General features: G+C 35.6%; 1 protein-coding gene across 4 annotated transcripts in view; it reads left to right on the top strand.

Moving 5' to 3' along the window:
- FGF12 (fibroblast growth factor 12) overlaps window positions 1-14,548 on the top strand; it is a 513,666-nt gene that overhangs the window by 300,814 nt on the left and 198,304 nt on the right. For all 4 annotated transcript variants that reach the window (XM_037039936.1, XM_037039945.1, XM_037039927.1 and 1 more), the window contains one exon: window positions 5,029-5,139. In XM_037039936.1, the coding sequence (XP_036895831.1) occupies window positions 5,029-5,139 (111 nt within the window). The remainder of the gene's footprint in view (window positions 1-5,028; window positions 5,140-14,548) is intronic.

The following is a 14,548-nucleotide window of genomic DNA, read 5'->3' as shown; positions in this document are numbered from 1 at the left end:
ACACCCATTTATGATAAGGGTACTCAGCAAAGTGGGAATAGAGGGAGCATTCCTCAATATAATAAAGGCCACATATGAAAGACCTACAGCCAACATCATACTCAATGGACAAAAACTAAAAGCTTTTCCACTAAGTTCCACAAGGTTGTCCACTTTCACCACTTCTATTCAATATAGTATTGGAAGTTCTAGCCACAGCAATCAGACAAGAAAGGGAAATAAAAGGCATCCAAATCGGAAAGGAGGAAACAAAACTGTCATTGTTTGCAGATGACATGATAGTGTACATGGAAAATTCTATAGCCTCTACCAAAAAAACTGCTCGAACTAATAAATGAATTTGACAAAACAGCAGTATACAAAGTCAATATCCATAAATCAAAGGCATTTTTGTATACCAACAATGAAACAGCAGAAGCAGAAATCAAGAAAAGAATCCCATTCGAAATCCCATAGCAAAAACAAAAATAAAATATCTGGGAATAAACCTAACCAAGGAGGTTAAAGACCTGTATGCAGAAAACTACACAACACTGAAGACAGAAATCAAGGAAGTCACAAACAAATGGAAACATATACCGTGTTCATGGATTGGAAGAATTAACATCATCAAAATGTCCATACTACCCAAAACAATTTACAGATTTAATACAATACCTATTAAAGTGCCAATGGCATATTTCACAGACATAGAACAAACACTTCAAAAATTTATATGGAACCACAAAAGACCCCAAATAGCAGCTACAATGTTAAGAAAGAAGAACAAAGTAGGAGGGATTACAATACCTGATATCAAACTGTATTACAAGGCCACTGTAATCAAAACAGCCTGGTGCTGGCATAAAAACAGGCACATAGACCAATGGAATAGAACAGAGAGCCCAGAAATAAACCCAAATCTCTACAGTCAATTAATATTCGACAAAGGGGGCAGTAACATAAAATGGAGTAAAGAGAGCCTCTTCAACAAATGGTGTTGGGAGGACTGGATAGCCACATGCAAAAAAATGAAACTCAAGCACCAACTTACACCATACACCAAAATAAATTCAAGGTGGACAAAAGACTTAAATATAAGCTGGGAAACCATTAAAGCCCCAGAGGAGAGCATTGGCAGGAAAATCTCAGATATTCCACGCAGCAACATTTTTACTGATATGTCCCCTAGAACAAGGGACATAAAGGAAAGAATAAACGAATGGGATCTCATCAAACTTAAAAGCTTCTGCGTGGCCGAGGAAAACAGTATCAAGATAAAAAGAGAAGCAACAGTTTGGGAAAACATATTTGCCAATGACACCTCAGACAAAGGTTTAATCTCCAAAATATACAAAGAACACACACGACTCCACTCAAAGAAGACGAGCAACCTAATTAAAAAATGGGCAAAGGACTTGAACAGACACTTCGCCAAGGAGGACATACAGAGGATCAAGAGACACATGAAAAGATATCACTAGCTATCAGAGAGATGCAAATCAAAACCAGAATGAGATACCACTTAACACCAGTCAGAATGGCTACCATAAACAAAGAAACAAACAAGTGTTGGAGAGGTTGTGGGGAAAAGGGGACTCTAGTTCACTGTTGGTGGGATTGCAGATCCCACTGTTGGTGGGATTGCAGATTACCATAGTGGTACAACCACTATGGAAAGCAGTATGGAATTTCCTAAGAAAACCAAAATGGACGTGCCTTTTGACCCAGCAATTCCACTGCTAGGAGTATATCCTAAGAACCCTGAAACTTTAATCCAAAAGAACCTATGCACCCCGATGTTCATAGTAGCACAATTTACAATAGCCAAGAGTTGGAATCAACCTAGATGCCCTTTGGTCAATGACTGGACCAAAAAACTATGGTACATTTACACAATGGAATTCTATGCTGCAGAGAGGAAGAAGGAGCTCCTACCCTTTGCAACATCATGGATGGAACTGGAAAGCATTATGCTGAGCAAAATAAGCCAGGCGGTGAAAGAAAAATACCATATGATATCACATTTAACAGGAATCTAAACAACAAAACAAACAAGCAAGCAAAATATAACCAAAGACACTGAAATACAGAACATGCTGACAGGGTCCAGAGGGGAGAGGGGAGAGAATCACAGGGGAAAAGGGGAAGGACTCACATGAACAAGTATAAAGGACACATGGACAATAATAAAGTGCGGGGCGGAGATGGGAGGGAGGTGGGGAGCACTGCGGGGGGGGCAGGGCTGGGAATACAAGGAAGAAAACTGTACTTGAACAAGAGTTAAATTTTAAAAAAAGAAAATAAATAAATGAATAAATAAATAAATAAAGAAAAGGTGATCTCGAGCTGAGCTTAGAAAGGTTGGTATGGTTTGACAGAGGAGATTAAGGGTACAGACCTGTCAGGCGGGCGATACTGTTTTCTAGGACACATCCTAGGTTCAGGACATGTGTTCAATGGATGGATAGGTCTCCTTTGAAATATCCGTAATGCAAGACATTCACTTTCATTGATCATCACACAGTTAGAACTCAAACTTGGAGCTTGTTCTGGCATTGCTCTTGGGCAGTGGGGGATGGTATAAAAGCCTAATGCTCATTATCTTGAACAGGAGTAACCAAGCTGAATTCCCAGGGCTCCAATGGTGGGGGTGGGGTGCAGAGAGCTTCACCATAGCAAAAGAAGTGTTTAATTACAGCTACAGAAGAGGATCATGAAAAAACAAACAATCATTTGCAGGCGTTAATGACTCATTACCTGCCAAAATATAAGTTCTTAAAGTGACCTTATCAAGCTGTTAGAAAGAAAATATGAATTACAAAACAGTTGTCCCTTTCATTCTATCCTTCTCCAGCCTCTACTCTTTACCTTCTGTTTACTTCAGTGACTTTACAATCTCATTATTTTACTCAAGCAGAAATCAGAAGACATAGAGTCTGTTCAAGGAAAGCTCCTTTTATGTCACGTTTCCTTGATTTTCATGGTTGAAAAATTAGATCTTAATTAGGATTTGTAATCACATGGGGTTTTGCAGTTCGTACTATTACACATATTTATTTATTTTAAATTCTCAGTGATTACAGTTAGCATAGGAATTATTTTTCCCTTATACAGATGTGGAAAGTGAGGCTTAAATGTTAAATGACTTTCTGAGGACCACTTGGCAGTCACGGTGCAAAGCTGGGTCTTCTGGTTGCACATCGAGAGCTATGTGTGCCATTGCAGGACCTACACGTCAGTCAGAGCCTCACAGCAGAGGCACCTGTGTTCTTATTTCCCCTGATTATGGAAGTGATTCTCACTTACGATCTCCAAGTCTTTATGGAGAAGGTGACCTTGAGCTGAGCCTGGAAAAGTTGGTAAGGTTTGATAGCTGGTAATTGGGGTACAGGATGTGTTTTTGGTAAGTTTAGCTAGCTCCACACTCTTCCATCATGTTGCTAGTATGTCAGATTGAGTGGGGACCCTTGGAAGCAACATGTTGAAGATGCACCCATTCATTGATCTCTTCCACCACCTGGGGCAGAGGATCCTAATGTACTCAAAGTCAATAGTGACTCATGGGAGGGACCTAAAGTTCATTTAGTTTAACTTCTAGATATTATTGATGAGGAAATTAAGACACACAAATTAAATAAATTGAATTTAACTTACAAAGGTAATTATAGTTATCAATCAGAATGCAAAAATCTTAGTTTAGTTTTTTTGTAAGCCTCCTTCCTCATTCCCAATTTTATGGCATCTTTTCTGCTTCTTAGGATTGCTTTGAAAAAGACGTGTTTATATAGATAGGCATTGCCTCATATCCTTAAATATACATGATCAAGTCATGTGTACAAAAGGCTAACTATAGACAAATGTTGCAGGGAACAGATCAATTTCCAGAGAGTTAACTTCATCGAATCCCTAACTAGAATTCTTATTTAGACCTAAACATGAGTAACTATGTCCAGCCTAATACACATGTTGCTTGACAGAAAAATAGATTCAGAGTGAAAATTGGTTGCAAAGATGGGTACAGGGATGAAATGGACTGTCAGTTGTAATTCAGTGATTTTCCTTTTGAGGGTAACATGTTGCTACTTCAGCAATCATATGATTTCTATCTTTGCCTCAGTTTTTATCATGAAAAGCATATTTTTGTTCTCATATTTATGAACTATTTAGGGCTATCAATGCACTAGAATAGTGTAATTTATGCTCAGCACTGGAGTAGAGACAAAGAATGTAACGATACTATAGCAAATAGCTGTTTCTGGAAGCCATCATCCCAATGAGAAAGCTTTAAATATTTACTTTAGCCAATGTACAAAAATTCAAATGTAGTACACAAAGTTCAGTTTGATGGTAGTAGTAAGCAGGGAGATTTTAAAAGCTGAGGACCATTTCTATTTTGCAACAGAGAAATATGCATGAATTGATTTATTTCAGGGCTGGAAAAATGACTTTGTAGTACTGGGGCTCCTCTCCGGGGAGGCATTTACTGAAGGTAAAATCTGTTTCCACATTTCCAGTGACATCTCATGATCATCAGTTTTGCTCTTTCCTGTGGTTCTCATCCAAGTCATTCTTTCTGGCTGAACTTGACCAGAAATTCAAAACCCAGAAGTTGCTGATGGATAGTTGACATTCAGCAGAAATTGAAGTCTTCCAAGGGCTGATTATCACTGCTGGAAGCTTCAGAATTACAGTGGCAGTTCGGCTTAAACGGTGATTCTGGAATGGGACCATAAACTTTCAGTCAGACACTAGATACACGATAGAGAGAAATAATTCACTTTTAGTATGCCTCTGTATTCTGCTAACCATAATTAGCTTTTATTTATTTACACTTGGTTTATTGCTGCATAGTATTATTGCTCTGTCTTTTAAAGGAAAATGAAAGTGAAGATATAGTACTGAAAGGCCCCCTTTCCAAATACTTATTTTAATCTTTAAGCCATTGGCATTTATGCATTTACTTAGAAGATGTTTCTGACAATTTGCAAGTGTGCATTTTTATAAACAAAATACAAATGTGAATAATCATTTTTTTTTGTTTTTCAGAACCCCAGCTGAAAGGAATCGTGACAAGGTTATTCAGCCAGCAGGGATATTTCCTGCAGATGCACCCAGATGGCACCATTGATGGGACCAAGGACGAAAACAGTGACTACAGTAAGAAACTTTAGAATCTTGCAGTGCAATTACAGTGAAATGTTTGCCCAGTGTATCATAGACTTAAACATGGCCAGGCTGCCTCTTAAACTATTTAACTACAAGTAAACTGGTGTCTTTTCCTTTATTTTTATTGCTATGATTCCCAATAGCTCAGAGACAATAAGGGAGCAATATTATGTACTTACTATTTGAGAAGTTAGGAGGCTTGAAGGAGTTCAGTTGGTTACAGGACAAGAATAGCCTTCTATCCCAGTATCTGTGGTCAAGGTGATGAGAAGTACTTGTAGGAACAAGGCACAGACTTTACAGCACAAGATGGTGTTTTTAATCCTAGAACTAAATGGTAAAAATGTTAAACTAATTCATAGAGCACCATTTCTGATAGACCAAAATTACTTCTTAAGGTAAACATTGAATGCATACATATGTACATTACATATTATTTTATTTGGATTTAGAAAAATTGTTGATTTTAAAAGAAAAAATATAGTAAAATAGTATGATGATTTTTTTAGCACACGTGATAATAACAGGTTAATTAAGATAGATAAACCCAAAATTTTGTTTATCATTTTCACTACAAAATGCCAAATATTAAAATATTATTAATAATATTCCTGAAAATAGTTTTTAACTAACTTAACTAAGGAGATGACAAGTTTAATAACTCAATAAAATCATCAAGGTATGATAGAGTATATTTGCATTTTAGAAAAATTTTTAATATAAACCTCAGCACCAAGAGTGATCACTCTCATCGTGCCTTTCATTTTCTAAGGTGTGAATATACTCAGGAAATTTTGTGCTGTTCTAAAATTATGTGGTGTGCCGTACTGTACTCTAGAGTTTGTCTGTATTTACTTCTAGATCTTTAGTGTTGAGTGCATAGTAGATGCTTATTAAGTGTATGTCCAATTGAATTATCTTGTGATGGACTTGATTTTGTGATCACACTGACAGTCTACCAAAAGGTAGATTGCATAAGTTAATCTAAGAAGCCTGATATTTTATGATGAAATACCCTTTCAATAAAAAATAAAAATGTGTGGAAAGATCTACAATTTCTAAAGTGTAAAGATGTTCTAGTCCACCCCTTCTAAATGATTCTTTGTTCATTTAATATTACACACTACAAAACATGAATTACAGTAAAGAAAAGATTGTATTATGAAGAATTTCATTCCAGTTTTCTGGAAAGTAGTTGATTAGCTTATTGTGATTTACATTGTTGGTTTGTGTTTGTGGGAGTGTATCCTTTAAATGATTCACATTTTCAACTGAGTACAGAGAATGAGGATGGTTTTCCCTCCATGTAGGATTTAGATTTTTGCATCTGCACATGAATGTAGATTTAGTAAAGCAACAAGTGTAGATGGAAAGAACCAGGGGAATTGCTAAGCTGTGTCACCCATGCTGTCTTTGAGGAATCTCTTGGTTTATTTTTCTATAAAATGAGATTGCTGGAGATAATAACATTAATATCATCTAGCACCATCCACTCCACTTAAAAGAAAAAAATTGAAAAATTATAAATTGTTGACAATAGGTTCAATCCTCAAGTCAGCCAAGTGGCCATATTCAGTTCCATAGGGTGCAACTGTAACTCAGACCACTGAGTTACACAGCTGCCCAGCAGATGTGTGGAGTGCATCATGGGGCTGTGGGAGAAGGCTGGGGTGAAGGTGCAGGGGCATCGACAGCAAATCCTTTCTTTACTGTTATTAGAAATAGAACTGCCAGTGCCTTCTCTGTCAGTGCCTTCACTGAGTCCGTGGCTAGTGTAAATTCATGCTCACATATTTGTGCATAAACGATACACAAATTCTTACATACAAGGGGTGACAAATTAGGTTTGCAGTTGTTCATATAGGAAACAATACAATATTAATAAACAATAATATAAGAATAAACTCTGAGTTTCATGTCCTCCTAACTGTAAATGTACTTTTGTTCCACCCTGTATGTATAATAAAATATATTTTTATGCATAAGAGCATTGTCATAACACACATGTATACATTGAGGGTGATATATTTTGTGAAATACTTTTTGAAACTATCTGAATTTACAAATTTAAAGTATCTTATTTTTATTAAGATAAACTACTACACACACTTTTTGACATCTTGGTATTAAAAATAGTTGAGTTGTACAAAACAATAAGCCTAGGATAAAATCATCTGGATATCTAACCTTTGACTTAACATTTAGTCAAAGCTGTCTGCCCCTTTACAGCCCATGTGTGTTGCCTCAGGCAGAGTCCTGCTTTCCTTCAGTACCAGGCGTGAGAACTCTCTGGCATTAGGCATTTATGTTGATGCTCTTTTAAAAATACATGTCTTCACATGTGTACACTTAAATCATTCATGTTATTTCTGCATGTTTTGAAATGTTTTATAAGTGAGGGCATTACTATACTTAAATTTTACATACTTTTCTTCCCCACTATTATGATTATTGGATGCATTATGGTTATATATATGCTTTATATTAGTTATTTTCATTTGTGTAGAGTAAGCCAGTGCATGAATATACTCAATGTATTTATCCATTCTCTTTTTGGCGGATAATCATCATTTCTATTTTGGGGCAATTACCAATAGTACTGCCAAGATATTTCTTATAAAATTATACATTTCACCTTGGCTCTCTTTATTCTGATACCCTACTTTTTTTCTATTCATAGCTCTAATCACTTCCTGACATATATATATCTTTGCTATTTGTTTATTTCTGATCTTTCTCCCAGGAGAATGTAAGTTCCGAGAATGAAGTGATTTTGTTCTGATATTTTATATATCTTTAGAACCTAGAATGATCTCTGATATATAGTAAGTACTCAACAACAATGGAACAAGTGAATGAATGTCTCATTGTGTGTCTATGCAAAAGTTGATGTAGGTCATTGGCTAAATACTCTTCCTACCCACGTATTTTTTAACCTTTTCTTTGGAAATAACTTTAGGCTTCTGAAAAATTACAAAGTAATACAGGGAATTCCTGTGTACTTTTCACCAAATTCCCCTCATTTATGTAACAACAGTATAATTGTCAAAAGCAGGGAATTAATATTGGTACAATATTGTTAACTGAACTTAGCATCTGTTTAGATTTCACCAGTTTTTTGACTAATATACTTTTTTATGGTAACCCCTTCCAATATTTTCATTAAAATTTTTTCAATGAAAACAGATAATTTTATTTATACATTTTCTGAGTGGGGATTTAAAACATCAGAGGAGGATTTAAATTCTACTCAATATTTTAACAGAAAATTATAAGTCTCTGAAATGTTAAAATGCCTCTTCTTTCTCCACTTGGAGTGGGTAGGCGTAAAAGCATATAATTGTTTGAAAAAAATCTTGTTACTATGAGCATCTGTCAGAATTGTGCTGTTTGGTTCACTAGACATTATTAGGTCCAACCAACCTTACAACGCTATCTTGCATAGAATAGATAAAGACACCTGTTCTTTTGTTCCTGAAGAAAAAACTAATTACATGTAATTGAGTAGAAAAACAAATGGGTTTGTCAGCAGCAACAGATAAGAATCTCTGCAAATGTAATGATAACAAAAGATGCAAAACTGTGTTGGAACTGTGACCAAAAAAAAAAAAGGGAGACAATTGCAGTATGAAGAGTATTAATAGGAATATTTTACATAAAATTAGAAAGGTAATTATTCTGCTCAGCTAGTTACTAGAGGAGAAGATGCATTTGAAGAGGTCAACATGCTGGGGTGGAAACAATTAAGATATTATAACCAAATGCATTGTTCTCTTCCTCTGAGCAAAAAATCGGAAGAGTCATTGATGGGGAATGAACTGCCTGATAAATTAGCCCAATACTCAACTATTGGGACTATTAGACTATTCGGAGTATTAGACTATTAGGAGATAGTCAAGCAGATGCTATACTGACCCATAGACCTGATATTTCAAAAATCAGCTCTATGTTATGTGAGCTGCAAATAGTTTAACTGTTTGTTGCTTATCTCTAATATTTTTGCCATGCTTTATTTATTTAATTCAATTTTATTTAAAATATGCTTTTCTGCCCTTTTTTCCTATTTAGAAAGGCATTCCTCATTCCTAGGTTATTTAATTTTTTTTTCACGTTTTGTTTTAGTAAAGTGGTTTACAAGAGAAACTGTGGGGGACGAGGAAAGGGGATGGTGGTGGTTGGCAGAGTCTCAGAGCTCAGTGACTGTTAAGGTCTCCTTCAGTTCTGAGATTCTTTTAAAAATTATTTTGAATAGGTAAGATAAGTACATGGCATAAGTTGTGAAGGCACAAAAGGATTTACAGTTGATCAAGAGCAAAACTGTCCCCTAGAGCCAGAAGCTGGCCTGGCACCCTCATCAAATCTCGCTGTGGTTCTGTTGAGTAGAAACAATTTCACAGGACATTTAGATCAGACAAGGCCACTGTGATGCAGATGGATCAAGACAAAAACAAAACCCCTCTGTAACTATATCTGAATGCACACAATGATAAAGACATTGTCCAAACTACAGAAGATTGCAGTATTTCTTTATCTGGCTTATATGAGTGAGTGCTGCTTCTTCTTCACCAGCTACAGTTTTAACCTTGCTCTGTTCTTCTTGCCTTATAAATAAGAATCATCAAGACACCCAGTTACGCAGTTACGCACCCACTTCCTTAGGGCTTCCAATTGAAGTAAATCCATATTTCTTGGAACCTTTCTACTAATCACACAACACTGACCAAATCCTTTAAGTCCTTTATGGTAACTTTTTCTAAGGCATTCGAATTCTGCCGTGTTGTGTATTTTTCCTCTTAGCTTTGGGTTCATCAGTCCTAAATTTGTTCAACTACGCAAGTGTTTCTATGACTGGAAAGCACTGATGTAATCAAAAGCAATTTTCTGTCGATCTCTTTTCTTCAACCTGGTCACATTTCTTTGTATTCTTCCATATACAGTCTATGCAATTAGCAACATGTAAATACTGTTTATCTATGTCTATATACCATATGCCATGTTCAACACCTCTTTAAACTTAAAATGTCATATCTTTAAGATTTTCCCATATTAGTACATGTTTCAGTGGGACAATTTTAAAACCTAATTTTCTGTTGAAGAACGTTTCCATTCTTTCTAATGTTTTGCTAATATGAACAATGCCATAAAGAATATCTTGTACATAAGCCATTTTGCATGTGTGCAAACATATTTATAGGATGAATTCTTAGAAGTGAAATCTCTGAGTCAAGTATATATGCTTTTATAATTTCAAAACATGTCTGCTCTTTGTCATACAAATTCACACGGGGAGTATCCCCTACTTTACTCTCTAGTCAACAAAATGTGTTATCAAACTTTTGCTTCTCTCTTGCTGAAAACCATAATTTTTCTTATCATGAATTAGATCGAACACTTGTACATCTATTTTATGAGCTATCTGTACTTTAACAAAATGTCTGTATATATTTGTTTCTATAAAATATCTTTTTTTTTCATTTCTAGGACATCTCTTTATATTTTAAAAGATCAGTTCTGCCCTGACTGGTGTGTCTTACTTGGTTGGGTGTCACACTGCAAAGCCAGTGGTCACCAATTTCATTCTAGTTGGGGCATGTGCCTGGGTTGCAGGCCTGGTCCCCATTTGGGGTGCATATGAGAGGCAACTGATCAATGTGTCTCTCCCTCTCTTTCTCCTTCCCTTCACCAATCTCTAAAAATAAATAAAATAAAAAAAATCAATTCTGTTATGTGAGTTGCAAATATTTTCACTCTTTTTGTTGCTTGTCTCTAAATTTCTTGCCATGCTTTATTTATTTTTCATTAAAAATGTACTTTTATGCCCTCAGATTTTTATTCCTATTTGGAAAGGCTTTGCTTACTCCAAGATTATTTTAAAACTTTCCCCATGTTTTGTTTTAGTATTGTTTCATCTTTATACTTAATGTTTCACTAATTTGGAATTTATTTCTTGAGATTTTAAAATTCTAAGCCTCTAGTATTTTGAGTTCCTAACTACAGATTACAAATACAAACACATTTTTTAAAGATTTTATGAATATGTTGAATTCTCCATGAGGTTAGCATAAAGAAAATCTTTTCAAAATGGTCTGCATCCAAGTTTCAGAAATCCAACTGGAAATTTAAAACCATAGTCATCCAGTTACACTTTCTAAACAACACCAAACGTGTGCTGTTTTGACACCACCCATCACAAGTATACAGATACCTCTATAGGCCACAGGAGCTCTGCATTGCTGTACTAGGAAAAGAAACATGATCCAAATGGTTAGTTGGGAAAAATCATCAAGGACATAAGGAATGCTGCAAAGAATTATAGAGATGATTTCTCCTTCTAATGAGGGGTCTTGGTGGACATGGGATTCATCTCTCTCACCTAAGTAAATGCACACATTACAGTACTAATGGGAGAGGAAGGACTATGCTGTATCCAATTATAATTGTAGAGATATTGTTTTCTTCTAGTGTCATCTCTACTTTAAGAATATGTCCTCCACTGGTAGGTGTGAAATCACGCCTACAAGTTGGATGAAAAGAAAAAGACATGCATGTGTTATCCTGCTGATTTTCTTAAAAAAAGTTGAACTTATTAAGATGACACTGGTTAATAAAGCCATGCAGGTTTCAAGTATACAAGTCAAGAAAACATCATCTGCACGCTGCACTGTGCGCTTACCACCCACAGTCAAGTCTCTTTTTGCCTTTGCTTTTCCCCCTTTGCCCACTTATACCTCCCCCACCCTCCTTTTCCTCTGGCTATCACCACACAGTTGTTCATGTCTGTGTCCTGTGTGTGTGAAAAAAAAATATATATAATTAGATTAATCCCCTCACCTTTTTACCAGCCCCTTTCCTTCTGACAGCTGTCAATCTGTTCTATGTATTTATACTTCTGTTTCTTTCTGTATCTTAAGTTATTTTGTTCATTAGAGTATACATCTAACTGAGATTATATAGTCTTTTTCTTTCACTGACTGGTTTATTTCACTGAGCATAATTTCCAGGTCTACCCATGCTGTTGCAAAAGGTAATATTTCCTTCTTTTTTACCACCAAGTAGTATTCCACTGTGTAAATGTATCACAGCTTTTTTATCCACTCATTTACTGACGGGCACTTGGGCTAGTTCCAAATCTTGATTATAGTAAATAATGCTATAGTGAACATAGGGGTGCATATATTTTTTCAAATTAGTGTTTGTTTTTTTTTTGATAAATTCCCAGAAGTGAGATCACTTTTAATTTTTTGGACATTCTGTGCTGTTTTCCACGGAGGCTGCATCAGTGTGTTTTCCCACCAACAGTGCACGAGGTTTCCCTTTTCCCACATTCTCACCAGCACTTTTTTGTTGACTTATTGGTGGTAGCCATTCTGGCAGGTATGAGGTGATAGCTCATTGTTCTTTTAATTTGCATTTCTCTGATGATTAGTGACATTGAACATTTCTTATATGTCTATTGGTCATGGGTATGTCCTCTTTGGAGAAATGTCTATTTAGATCCTTTGCCCATTTTTAAATTGAGTTGTTTGTCTTCTTGGTGTTGAGTTGTAGATAAATGTGCAAAAAAAAAAATAAAACTAGACCACCAGCTTATAACATATACATGAGAATAAACTCAAATGAATAAAATACTTAAATATAAGTTGCAAAATTGCAAAAATACTAAAATAAAATATAGGCAGTAATATCTCAGACCTTTCTCGTAGCAATAGTTTTTTTGATATATCTTCTTGGGCAAGGGACATAAAGGAAACAATAAACAAATGGGACTCTACAAACTAAAAAGCTTTTGTACAGCAAAAAAAAAATCAACAAAATAAAAAGGCAACCCACTACACAGAGTACTTGCTTATTTTCTTTAGGCAAGATTATTTATATAATCCTCAACATTCTGGTAGATGAAATAGTGTTACTCTTTTAGTGGCATATCTTTTCAAAAGCACAATTAATATTCAGCCTTAGGTTATGAATGCAGTTATTTCCTTTTTAAAATAAAGTATTGCCTTTTGATTTTGTTAGCTTTAAAAGTAAAGTTATGGACATTTGTTAGAAATGTGTTTTTGTTGATTCTATTTTAAGTTTGCACTGTTCCTTCAAATAATATTTGTGGAAAGCTTGAGCAAGAACCAATTATTTCCTTGAATAGTTTACTTGTTCATGTAAAATCGAAAGGGAATTACTCTTTATACTTATTTTTTAACTTGGCCTCTTAACTTCTTATTGGTCTTATATTTCTTTTTGATCCTAAGACTTTTGCCTTCACATGTCCTTCTGGTCAGTAAAGCAAAACATTAGCAATTTGAAATTATTCTCCTTCCTAGTTTCTCTATGACTGTTTATGGGCACATTAATAGGCAGTATACATAGTGGTTAAGAAAACTGTACTTGAACAAGAGTTAAATAAAAATTTAAAAAAAAGAATCTTATGGGAGTCATTTAATCAAGCTTATTCCTAGAAACAGCTGAGGACTGAGATTTTCTTTAGTCCATCTTTGGCTCTGTGAGGTTACCAGCATTTGGCCTGGAGTAAATCACATAAATTATTTCAGATTTATACAATCTCTGATTTTACAAAATGAGAAGACCAGGGAATCTCTAAGGTTTTGATAGCCTTTTCTTTATTTGTATACGTAAATGAATATATGCTCAGAAAAACTGATTGGCAGATTCCATTTCCATAAATACCATTTGTTGTGGAAAGTATGTTACTGACAGGAAATTTTTGTTTACAAGTCCTTTGTGATGTTTTCAAGGAGTGTATAAAGATCCGAAGAGAGACATATAAATGATAGAGCCAGAATTTGAATCCAGCCTATCTCACTAGAGATTATGTGTCTTTGAGTTAGTTATTCAATCTCTTTGCATTTTAGTTCCCTTACTTGTTCAGGGAGAGTAATCACAGTACTTTGATCATAGGGTTGTTCAGTAGAACACATGGGTCAGTTTATGAACAGTGCTTAAAATAATGCCTCAAACACAGTTCATTGTTGGTTGCCATTTTTGGTTGTTGTTAGTCTATCAGTAGGGGTGAGATTCCTTTTTTGCAAGGAGCTCATATACAGTGGTCATTTTAGGAGAAGTAAAATTCTTAGTGGTGGCAGCTTAATAACGTGAAAGACTTCAAAGGTTTTTAACTTGGGGTGGGGGGCGGTATTGAAGCGTACTCTAAATTAGCGTTTCATAAAGTATGCCGTCCTCAGACCACTGGACATCCTGAATCAGAGTCCCTGGGCTGGAGCTCAGCATGCTGTGTTTTGACAGGCCCTGCAGATGTTTCTGATGCGCTGCAGGAGGGATAACTGGTAACGCTGCTCTGCACCCAGCATTTGGAGTGCTCACATATGCCAGTGAAGGCGGTCTCTGTCTCGGGACTGTCGTACTTCGTTCTCTGGGTACCTAATTC

Source organism: Sturnira hondurensis, unplaced genomic scaffold, assembly GCF_014824575.4.
Source record: "Sturnira hondurensis isolate 20B ecotype Veracruz unplaced genomic scaffold, ASM1482457v3 Scaffold0000396, whole genome shotgun sequence".
Classification (NCBI taxonomy): domain Eukaryota; kingdom Metazoa; phylum Chordata; class Mammalia; order Chiroptera; family Phyllostomidae; genus Sturnira; species Sturnira hondurensis.
Note: the sequence above shows the minus strand (reverse complement) of the source record. Positions and strands in the feature narration are given on the sequence as shown.